The sequence below is a fragment of the Anguilla anguilla genome, chromosome 4 (assembly GCF_013347855.1).
Source record: "Anguilla anguilla isolate fAngAng1 chromosome 4, fAngAng1.pri, whole genome shotgun sequence".
Lineage (NCBI taxonomy): Eukaryota > Metazoa > Chordata > Actinopteri > Anguilliformes > Anguillidae > Anguilla > Anguilla anguilla.
Genome location: NC_049204.1, coordinates 37,417,241 through 37,430,027, shown reverse-complemented (window position 1 = coordinate 37,430,027; position 12,787 = coordinate 37,417,241). Strand labels below are relative to the sequence as shown.

Sequence of the window (12,787 nt, the reverse complement as noted above, 5' to 3'; positions counted from 1 at the left end):
TTATCATATTTTTTGCTTTTGTAAAACAATTATTATATTTTTTGCTTTCTGAGCCACTGTGTCAGTGCTGACTACAGCCAGCAGGGATACCCAGAGAGGGAGGAACTCTCCAAAATGATCAATTCAGTCTATTTCTTCAAACTACCCATGAAATGTCTTCCTCCGACTGAAGCCTGTGCAACCTCAACTTATGAACTGCAGTAAAACAACAGACAGGAGCCTGACGGTATATGTTCTGGAGAGCACATACTTAGCTCTCCTGATTTGCTGAGGTTGCAGCAATGAGCACGGCTTTAAAATATGACTAGAAATTCCAAATTGGGCACAAATTTGGAAAAAGCATTAAAAATATTGTCTTTTCTTTACCATGGTCAAATATGGACATGTATGGTATTCACAGCCAGATTGTTTTTCGCCACACTTTCTGTGCTTATAATTTCCCTTTTCCTAGAGTAACATATGAATATGTAAATGTTTTGCACAATAGAAATAATGCTTTTTCAGCATTTGATCTGTATATATATATATATCTGGTTTCCTTGCAGCCGACATAGATGTTTTTGTTCCTCAATTATTATTTTTTTTCTCAGCATGTTTTCTTAAACAGGGAAGTGAAATTACCTATATTAAGTCTAATTATACTAAAACAAAACAAAAGCCAATCCTGGACAGAAGCTTGATCATACATTCAAGTGGAATGCAGGTTCTTGTTATTTTCCATACTGTCTGGCCAGAAGTCACACTGACCTCATAACTTCATGAACAAATACACTCTCCTGCAACCCAAAAACATTCCCCCAGTTTGGAATCCCTATTGCTGAGTTACTTCTGTTCCACCCTCACCCTAAGCGAGAAGCACTGCAGCTGATGGAATTCCGTTGGATATACTGGCCCACAAGCCAGTGGCTATTTCGCATTATATAGGCTGTGTAGGGCTGAGCAGTACTGCAGGAGAGTGAGCGCAGATTTGGGGAGAGGTACATCTCCCAGTGACAGCGAGTGATAGGCTGTTGGCAAATGGAATGTTGTGCGGTGGAATGAATGTTGTGCAGTAACTCAAAAAACCCTGAGGAATTGAACCCACACTGCCCATGGAAGAATGAAGCCAAGTATGTCCTGTCATTGTGGATTCCGTCACAGTCATTATTATTAATGAGGAAGAGTGGTTTATAGTTGTACAGTCCTGGCCATTTTTCTACCACTGAGCATTGTATCTCTACAGATTTCATAGCTATGCCAAGAAGTTGCAATTCTCCTACAACTCTTTTCATTACAGTGTAGCATACAGTCATACGTTATACTAGTACTGCCCTATTAAATGTTGGCTGCATATGAAGAACAGTCAGCTGTGCCATGCTTCAGACATCGGTTGTTGAATTGAACAGAGGAGGTACGACATGCCAGATAAGGATGCTAAGCTTCACTGTTGAATGTGGGTGTGAACTCACCTGTGTGAGGAGGTCCATCTCCCCCAGCAGGTCGCTGAACATTGCGTCAATATCGTCCATCTGTCAGACACAGTATACATATCAATCACGTGGCTCTGTTCACATGGTTATTATAGCCAAATTAAGCTGCACACTTGGAAGCCTTGATGGATGTTGGGTAATATGAAAGTGGAGAAGTGTTTATGAAACAGTGAACATGCTCTGACTTGAGATTCAAAAGCAGAAATACAAAAGCAATTCTATTCAATACTCCAATTCAAACTCAGATTCAAACACTATTCAAACAGCATTGATACATACGCACACACACACACACACGCACACACAAACACACACACACACACCAATAGCCAAACAAATTACACACAGACAGTTGGGATGACAGGATAAAATGTAACCTTTGGTTCTTTTTATATTTTGAAATACTAATCAGGATGTTGGATATATACAGTGGGCTACAGAATTATTGGCACCCTTAATAAATAAGCACGAAAAATGCTTTAAAAAAATGCTAAACTAAAAAATAATACAGTTATTGACATAAGCTTTATTTTCCAACATGTGTACACTAGTGTGCTTGATTAATGATTCATTGAAATCAACCAAGTCTTAAATTTTTTAAATAAAACAATATTTCCCCAAAAAACAGGTCCCACAATTATTGGCACCTCTGGATTAATACTTTGTGAAAACACCCCTGGCAAAGATGACAGCCATGAGTCTTTTTCTATAATGTGTGATAAGGTTAGAGAACACATTTGGAGAGATTTTTGACCATTGCTCTATGTAGAACTTTTCAGAATCATTGATATCTTTAGGTTTGTGCTTATGGACTCACCCCCCCCCCCCCCCCCCCCCCGCGGTACTTTGTTGAATTCATTGTGCCATTGATCTAAAATAGTGCCATAGGACCACTGCCAGCAAAACATCTCCAAAATATCAATGACCCACCTCCATATTTGACGATAGGTATGAGGTGCTTTTCCTGTATGCATTCCACTTTTGCCGCCAAACATGTCGATGGTGTGTATGGCCAAAACGTTCTATTTTGGTCTCATCTGACAATAGCACTTTCTTCCAGTCATAATTCCAATGAGGTTTGGCAAGCTCCAGATTCTTGGTTTTGTTTATTGTGCTCAGTAAGGGCTGTCTTCGTGCCACCCTACCAAAGAGCTAGTTGGTATGGAGGTGCCATTTTATGTTTTTTTTTAGACTTGTTGACCGCAAGAAATAAACCAATCTCTGCAATTCTTAAACAGTGATCCTTGGGTTATTAATGGCCTCCCTCACCATCCGTGGGGACAACATGCACTTGATTTCTCTTCTTGGCAAATTTGCAACCATTCCATATGTTTTACACCTTTTTAGTATTGCCTTAAAGTGCTAAGTGGTATGTTTAACCGTTTATGTCTTTTTATGTACCCATTACCAGACTTGTAACAATAAATTACCATCGGTCTCTTCTGAATTGACAGTTATTTGGCTTTTCCCATGCTGATGGATGAAAATGATTTTGTATGCTTGTTACCTCATTTTTATTCTCTAGTGAAACTGGAAGTGATGGAATGACACAATATAGTTCCTTTAGACTGAGATGAACTAAATTAAGTAAAATTTGTATTGCCAATTTCATTTTGTTTGATTTTACTTACAATAATTGTTAGGGGTGCCAATAATTATGGCACCTATGGTTTTCAGGAAACAATAGATTACTTAATAAAAAGAAACATTGAAGCATGAGAGTAAATGTATTGAAATAAAAGTATATAGTTTTCCCATATGTTTGAACATAACATGTAGATTATTATTTGTGCCATTTATTATATGCAGCCTTTTTTCTTCATTTTTATTAAGGGTGCCAATAATTCTGGAGCATATATATATATATATATATATATATACACTCACCGGCCACTTTATTAGGTACACCTGTTCAACTGCTCGTTAACGCAAATATCTAATCAGCCAATGGTTGTTGGTGCCAGACAGGCTGGTTTGAGTATTTCAGAAACTGCTGTGATTTTCATGCACAACCATCCCTAGGGTTTACAGAGAATGGTCCGAAAAAGAGAAAATATCCAGTGAGTGGCAGTTCTCTGGGCAAAAATGCCTTGTTGATGGCAGAGGTCAGAGGAGAATGGCCAGACTGGTTCGAGCTGATAGAAAGGCAACAATAACTCGAATAACCACTCGTTACAACCGAGGTATGCAGAAGAGCATCTCTGAATGCACACCACGTCAAACCTTGAAGCGGATGGGCTACAGCAGCAGAAGACCACACCCAGTACTAGTAAGTACCTAATGAAATGGCCGGTGAGTGTGTGTATATATATATATATATATATATATATATATATATATAAGCCTCCTGTGAGCAAATCAGCACCCAGGTAAATACATAACCTGGGGTAATTTGTTCTGTGAAACAACTTAAGCATAGGGGTAAGTCAGAGATGCTTTGCATAGTTTCACTCTGCATTCATTCTCTGTCAGGACATGCAATATCCTGCAAGCCTCCCATCTGCAAATGTATTTGTGAGAGTGAGATTACATTCATAGATAAGTTTCTTCATGTAAAACTCATTTTCACATGGTAAGCTGTACAGTGCCTCTTGAGACAAAACTGAATTATGCACGCACGGGTACTAGAGTAGGTATTTACTTCCAATTTACGGGCTGGAGCTCAACAAGAACTGATTCAGCTCAATGACCAGTTCAAACACGTCTGTATTCCATGATTGATAAATATGCATGGTTGCGTTAGTGAATCAAGTGAAATGCTATTGATTTTTGTGAGTTCTTGCTAGCCCAATTTTTTTTTAACCATAAATGAAAGAATATACCATATCACACACATCATGATTATGAAAGGATTTCAAAGAAAGAAAAATAAAACAAATGGACCAAAACAATGATGCATACCGCTATCAACAATCAATTATATGTATATGAAATGAATCTCAAGCTCTCGTGATGTTCAATATCTTCAACAATCCATTGCATAATTCTTGTGGATATTGAAAAAGTTTGAATCATTAATATGATAGCTAAACACATAGTAATTTTCACCATAGAAACACATTTTTTAAATGCATTGTCCTTCTGTCCTTCCATCTATACAATACAAATGAGCAGCCAAATGAATGTTCTGAGATTCTAGGAAACTATTGAATATCAATGGGAGAGGAATCTTTCTCTATTAATCAGAGTTAATGAGGTTTACTATGGTCTGCTGAAGGAAAATGCTATTTAATTCTGAAGCTCTAGATTAAAGTAATAAAAAAAATCTTTATCATTGAAAGCAAAGTGAATAATCACTAGATTAACCCATAGAAAATCTGATCAAATTTCCTGTCTGCAAGAAATAATGAACATCTTCAATGGGAGTAAATATTACATGTCGGCAGCGGAGAAAGGTCTTTGAATTAAGCAGTTTTCAAAGTCTGATTCATTATAATAGGAAGATTATGTACATTCATGGACTGTATGATGTTTTAACCACTTTCTGAATATGTCTTTTGTATGGTTTTTGCCACATTATCACTTTTGTAAAATACAAAATTTATGATACAAAAATTAATTACATGTTTTCTATGGTTTCTTTTAATCTGCCATGTGCACACTGCAATCAAACACCCACTGTGATCACTATTTCAAAACCTTTGATCATGCATCATGCATATCAGGTGTTTACTAGCAGGCTAGAAATGTATAAATCTATGATTCCTGTTTGACGTTGGGTATGGAAATCTGACAAATAGCCCTTCGGTTACACTGTGTGCCTTCAAGAAGACACTGTGTTTTTGTAACCCCTTTCCAAGAGGTGGTGAGAGCTGTGGATTTCCACAAAAAAATAAAAATACAAAATGCAACAGGCAGTGAAACTGGGCAGAAATATAAAAGGAGAGAGCTGTGGCTAGAGCATGTGAGTGTGTTTTATCTATCCACAGACAGGAACTATGAGAGAAGCATGGTGCAAGGATAGCAGTATTGTCATATGACTGTGGAAATGGTAGATCATTTATGTGGTTTATAACCTTACAGTGCAGCGCCACTGACCATTGGAGAACACCATATTGTTGTAAATGACGGCTGGGTCCTGCGGCTATGGAACCTGGAGAACTGCATGGCTGCAGTCCACTTATAAAATCTATCACTCACGCTATGTCTACTTGAAAGTGCTCTGGTCGGCTGCTCCACAAGCAGTGAATGTGTGCTCAGTATGCTTTGCAAGTATCTGGAAGAGGCTTTGGCATAACAATCTACAAGTAATAGCATACTAAATGTTACACACTCTTATCTTATATCTCTTTATAAGGCTGCCATTCCTTTTCAGAATTTTCTTGGATGACTGGACCCCTGTATCTGAAAATTGCCATACTGGTGGACACCTGAGCACAAGAAGATATAAGAACCGTTCCTGCTGGGAGCACCAAATTCTAGATCAGTTGATGTTCAAAATGATCTTGCAGAGCTTTCTTAGCACCCTCATGGACTGTAAAAAGAGATTTGACAAGAGTATACGCCTTGCCACATCTACGTACACTGGGGTACAGTGAGTGGGTGGCACAAGTTGACTAGCTAGCTAGCATGGTTTTTATTGGGTTGTGAGCCAGCAAGCTCATAGAATTGGTAGACCATGTAGGACGATGTGTGGCTATGTGGTTGTCTCTGCCATACGCCATCAGCTTCTGCAGAAAATAGATGTTTCCGGTACGTTTTGACCCTGTAAAAAGTTATTGATATAGGGCCCCTTGTTTTTTGCATTGGAAATAGGGAAAGAAAAATAACTCAGTCCCTAATGAAGAAAACAAAACATTTCAGGATTTCTATAACATTCTTCCTAAAGTTGGCCATTATGCGCACACAGCTTGATTAGGCAGAACAAACGTTATGATGACTGGGGTTGGCAGTATACATGCAGACTTGTTTTTTTCTTATTGTATAATGGGACTCTTGTGCGTTCTGAGGTATAGACACCTTGATCTTTAGATGATCTGATGGAATGAATCAGTCATCTCTGGCGAGCTGGGGCACTCCCCAGGCCTCATCTCTCGAGTTACAGCTTGCGCTTGAAGTCAAGAGGGGATGGGCAGCCTACTCGGGATTTGTTACACTGCCATTTTGAACTTCCTGGAGACTGAGCCCGGTGAATATCCTATCCTGCCGTCTGCAGGAGGACTGGCAATCCCATTGGACTGAAACCCGGTAAGGTTATTCTCTGGAACATCACGACTTGGCATGACTTCTGAGCATTTGTGGGCAAGGTTTTTTTTTTTAAATGCAAACTTTTTGCATTTCTGTGCCTTCATTCAGCTGGACTGTGTGTAATGGGATGAGATTAGTCCAGTAAATCCATTACAACTCTTTTGCTCATTTTCTGCGATGAGCATTCTGTTCGGTCTTGGTATCGTAACATCTCACATCTGTGCCACAAGCATATGGGTAAAAATAGTGTTTATTGCTTTAATGCCCCCTGGCAGGGGATTTTTTTTTTCACAAATTCTGAACAGGAGCCTGACATTTTGCCTTTTAAAAGTATTGCACAGTAAATGTTATGCAAATGTTAACAAACAGACTGAAACAGCACTTTTGTGAGTGGAAGAATCTTTGACTGCTGGAGGCGCTTAAGAGACCACAATCCAAAAATGGCTCATCAGAGGTAAATTCATGTGCGCCATTAACACTCTCATTGAAAAGAAATAGCATGTGGTAAATTAGCAATAAATGTTCTTTGTCTGAATTTGACAGCAACCTACACACCCAAACCAACCCTTAACAAACAAGCCCTTGTTCATTGTCCTCTGGCACCCAACAAAGTATCAGCAAATTACACAAAATCATATGATTTCTTTCTCAGATCTTCAAAATGAAATATGGTCTGCTCATGAGCGGAATGTACCACTAACTAAAGGAAGTGTTTGTGGCAACCATTTCCTGTTCAGTGTTGAAAGCTGTAGCTTGGTGTAGCCTTCAGCAGGAAATAGTGACACGTAGTCCTTTTTAGCAACCTAGACAAGCTCTTTTAAAAAGACACGCATATATATGTCTTTGCGGATGCTTGTACTGTGTAATTATGTAAGACTAACAGCCTTACACACTGATGCAACAGTGCTTATCTGTGATCCTTTATATGAATCAATGCACTGCAATAAGTCATGGAAAAAGACATTTACTTATAGTGTCTCTCAGCCATTGGTTGCAGGACAACACCCCTGCCAGGCAGCATAAGCTTGATTTGTGTGTCTCAGGCTCTTTAGGCTGCATTGACTTTATCAGTGGTGCTGCTAATCACCATTAACATTGAAAAGGCGTGAAAGGCTTGTGTGAAACCGAAATGGCTGAATGTAAACAAAGGGGTGTGCAGGTGCAGCTGCTGTGGCGTGACCCCAATCTAAGGCAACGCCTGTTTTTCATGCTGTTGATCTGTCGCCCCGCAGCACAGGTGCCATCTAAGGTTGTGAAACTCCATCTGTTTCTGAACCCTCTCCCTGAAAGCGGTGTGGTTCACTGCACACCACCCCACATACCACTAATGTTTCATTTCATTTAGCCGTTTTGACCATTTCCTGTGATAAGACCACCCTTTAGCACCAGTCCTTTATTTTACATCGTGCTGAATAATGATTCTGATGGTAAGGTACAGTAGGTTCTCTCAAAAATGAGCAGCATGCTGATATGGCCCACAGTTGATACTGCTATCAATATGTTTATCTGAGAGATGCAAATATTGACGGTCACAACGCAAATCCAGCGCTTATTTTCAACTCAAATAAACCCCTCAAAGATGACCCACACATATCTCAGTAAATAATTAAACCCCAAGAAGAAGCACCAATATATGAGAACTTTGGCCTACAGTCTTGATGTTCACATCACTACAGTTGACAACACAGAGGAGAGTGAACAAAGTCACCACAGGGAACACCATGGTAGTTGGAACTTTTTTCTGCAAGGAGTTGATCTCCAATGGAAAGGTGACCCATGGTTCACAGCTAGAGCATGGCAACTCTGGTATCATGATAACAGCTGAGAAGTTGGGGTTTCATGAAAACAACATGGGCTTTGCAGTGACAATGTCTGGCAATGGTGAACAATATAAAATTAAACACATTTACTCCATTGGCTCATCCTGTTATAGATTTGAATAAGGACTGTACCAGTGCTGACTGTATCCAGAAGGCCCTCAAGGTGAGGCACAATTGGCAAAAGTGTTTTGCAGGGATTTAAGGGTTGCAATTGGTCAGGATGATGGCTCCTTATCATGCACCAGTGCCCCCCACTGGTTAATCGTGCACCCACAAAAGGTGAGGCTGTTGAGGTTCACACGATGCCTCTCATGTGGGACCTCGCCCACTTTGCGATAAGAAGCGTCGGATGACAACACGTGATTTGGACTACAGCACATGCTTCCCTGTTCTCTCCCGAATTGACCTCGAACAGAGGCCACAATGAGCATTGCAGCATGACCATGATTGTGCATTCCAAAAAAAGAAAAAAGCATGAAAATATATTTGGAAAAAGATTTACCACCCAGGAGGTCTGTGACTGAAGTGAGCAGCTCTGTGATTATTGATACTTGTTATGTAGCTTTACACATTTCAGCCCATGAAAAAATCTAAAGAAAAAATCTCCAAAGCAGGTTAAATCTTCTGGGCTATATGTTTGCAAGGACTCTCGCCCGCATCACTAGGGCTGGGTGATACACAGACACGAAAAGACGATATGTTCCTAGACACATCCTCCCATTCACAATCAAAACACATCCACCACAAGAACAGAAACCAACCGAATCTGTCCTGTGTTTCTAGCAACAACAAAAAAAGCAAACAAAAGAAAAGTGAACTGTAACTATGTTTACCGGTTTAGAATCTGTCTCCCACGGTGTTGCATATGTATAAGTCGGCCTCTCATACCAGAGCCATGAATATAATGCTAACTTGGATGGTGTCAAGAGGCTGGAAACAAACAGCAGACTAAGAGGAAGCATTTTTGGTGCTATTTATGGATAAAAAAAGAACCACCAGACAGGTGTACTAATAATAATGAGCATTTGAAACATGGTCTCAACACGAGTGATGTTCCACACTGTTTATAGTGTTTTGCAGCTCGCTGGTGGCATGAGTTATGTTACTGGTCCAGGGTGACACACAATTTTGGGGAACATTTAAAAATACTCAGTAAATAATATGTTCACAGCATGTTATGGTCATAAGAAAGCTGTCCAGCAGGGAATCACTTGAGAGAAGAGGTGTCTACTTCAGTGCATTTCGATTAGGAGGAGAGTAAGGCTTGGCCTTCTCATGGACTTGAATGAAGTTTTCAGCATAGCTACTTTTATATCATCGTATATTAAACATTTATGACTGCCTATGCATGCCAATTTCCCTATATTATTAGAAGAAATAATTAAAACAGACTATGTTGACTAGATGAGGTGAAATAGTATTGCCACTGACTGAATGCCGAAGAGAAGATAAGGTCTGTGTACACTTTAACGCAATGTTACAAAATCTACAGAAACTGTCATAAAGTATTTGACTACTCCTCCATTCATGCCAAAGTGTCTGTAAGGGGAAGCAAACTAATTTTTCCCTCTTGTCACATAGGAACAGGAGGGCGTGTGCTAGCGTGCACTCTCCCTCCATGACGACAACAGCATAGATAGTCAAAGATGCATAAATTTGGGCTGGAACATATGATATAAATACATTCACAAAAAAAGAGAAATTGTATGTATGGTTAAAACTCAAAGCCTTAATCAGTAAATCAGGGGTTTCTTTGTTTTGAATTCATGGAATGACTACAATAATAAATTTCCCACCGCCTTGGTTGTGTATGCCCACTCACAGTGGAGTTTTGTAGTAAATTTACAGGGGGTCGTTTATCTCTCAGAAAGGCAGTGCAGTTGACTCTCTTTTTATGATATCTTCTCTGTTACACCATCTCATCCTCTCAGCCTTCAAAGCCTGGGTTTCTCAATACTGACAGAGATACGGTGGGATTTCCACCATATTTACGTTGCCCGTCAGAGCCCCCGCCCTCTGAATTTCCTCACAGATAACCACCTTCAGCTGCTTGAGCATGTTGCAACAAAGGCCAGAGTCATTTTGTCTGTCTGCTGGAGAAAAGCTGCTGCACATGGTCACTGAGACCTAAACCTCTAGTGATCTTGGCACACCATGTCCAACTGAAAGTCGCCCTAGTGGGATTCTTTACACACTTTTTTTACATACACAGTTATTTAGCAGCACATAACAATTGCCATCGCCATTGCCGAGTGCCATCTGCCAATTTTACATTAAAGTGATAAATAAAAAGGATTTGAGTAATACGTTCGTCCAAGACCGAGCAATCTCAGGAATATATTTTAATATTTGAATTCCACTTTAGTGACATATAATCACAGGTGATGAAAGAACTGATTATATTTGTTTTGGGTTTTCTACAGAGCACCACAAATTGAATTATTGCTTTATTGTTTTCTCATGTTACTACCATTATCCTCATGTAAAACAATGTATCACTCTTAACACATCTTTACAGCATCTTGTTTTACTGAGACTGCTCTCAAAAAATATTTTTAATGTGGTTATGTGATCATTACATAAGAGCCAAATAATAATTTTTCAAGCCACAATACAATACAATTTCTGTCTTGTATGTGTGACTCTACAGTAATAAAAAATATGTTAATGCCCTCACAATTTTCTAGCAAAAATAGTGTTCACAGTAAGTAAATGATTTATATTCTGCTGTAGACTGAATGGTACTCAGCATGATAGCAGTCAAAAGAGATTGTGAGATTGTTTGAAGTATGAGAACAGAGGTGGGAATTATGCCAAAAGTGTGTGGAAAGGAATCAAATTGAATGGTGGAATATACTGTAATTAATATTTAAGACTGAGGTTAATGAAAATGCTTGGGTGCTTAGCATGTCACCCAACAACGCACAATTCACCACAATATCATTCAAATGTAAAGAAACACACCAAGCAAAAAACAGAAAACAGAAAAAAAGGAACTTACCTTTAAAGTGATGGCTTTATGTCCAGTTATATATGACCAAACCTGTGCTGAGATTTAAATTCTAAAATAATGCATGGGGCACCATGCGCACATAGCAGGGCGTGTTGTGCTGAGTACGCTGTTCGCTGACAGTTATTGAGCTTCCTGCCTTTTTTTCTTTTGCGGAAGTTCAGGTCTCAACCTGCTCACTGCATTCCACCCAGAGCTGAGTACAAACTTCAACATGCTGAGCAGAAAGAGCTCCCTCCAGGTAACCGAGGCATTCCCTAAGGGTTTGGAAAATGCACGTGCACAGACCATAATATTTTGGTCTTGCAAGAATGTACAAATTGACAAACGACAGTACTAGTTATTAAAAGTGAGCAATGGTTTAAAGGAGAAACAAAGGCGCTACTTTTAGATGGCTAAAGAAAGCTGAAATTCAGATAGTGCCCCCCTCACTGTCCAAGTGTCTGGAATTTATAACAGTTTGTGTGTGTGTGTGTGTGTGTGTGTGTGTGTGCAGGTGTGTGCGCGTGTGTGTTTGTGTGTGCGAAAGCGATGTCTTTGTAAAATGTTATTTATGTGGATGTATCTGTACGTGCAGTAACACCTCTAAGGGTGGGGTTTTAGCTATGGCAAAAGCTGATGCACGCTTATGCTTTTCAGAGGAGTTGAAGGGAGCTTGACAGCCCCACAGCTATACCGATCCAAAATATCTGTGGGCACCCTGTCTCCAGCGGGAAATGTGAAGGGAATCATGTGCATAAATCACAATGAAAAAGAACAATGATTAAATGACAATAAACATGAAACAACCTCATTATCTTCGCCATTGTAGCTGATGTGATTGACCTAAAAATAGCAGTGACAGGGTGACCCGAGGGAAAGAAACAGTGATGTGTCATTATGGAGCTGTAGCTACCTTATAATCACAAATTGTTGCCCTGAGGTGATATGAGTAGTCGCTGCTGTCGCCTTTCAACCCTGAGGTGAGAAGTCAGTTAGCGCCCACTTACAGAACCGCTCGAAATTCCTGTATTAATGAGCCTTGGTGATCAATTATGAGGAGAAGGAAACTCAAACGGAGACTTTTCTGTCCATTAGACAGCTGTACTAAGGGCTGGTGCTGTTTTTTTCCTGCCTCTCGCTCTCTGTTTCAGTGGGGCTCCTACAGGAAGGCAGGACCACCCTCTCTGTAGTCATAGGTTGTCAACATATTATTCCCGATAATCCATAGGGAAAGCCAAAGACTTGCGGTCAGACCAGGGGCTGTTATATGAACCGTTGGGTGGACGGGTGGGGGAGGGGCGCTGCCTTGCCTTCAATTC

At 39.9% G+C, this 12,787-nt stretch overlaps 1 protein-coding gene across 1 annotated transcript in view; it reads right to left on the bottom strand.

The window, feature by feature from the left end:
- The window catches only part of apbb1ip (amyloid beta (A4) precursor protein-binding, family B, member 1 interacting protein), a 30,915-nt gene extending 18,963 nt beyond the window's left edge, over positions 1-11,952 (bottom strand). Inside the window, exons 1-2 of the mRNA XM_035412787.1 lie at positions 11,478-11,952; positions 1,449-1,508 (exon numbers count right to left, since the gene is read on the bottom strand). Of these exons, the coding sequence (XP_035268678.1) occupies positions 1,449-1,508 (60 nt within the window). The 5' untranslated portion in view covers positions 11,478-11,952. The remainder of the gene's footprint in view (positions 1-1,448; positions 1,509-11,477) is intronic.
- Between the last annotated feature and the right edge of the window lie 835 nt (positions 11,953-12,787).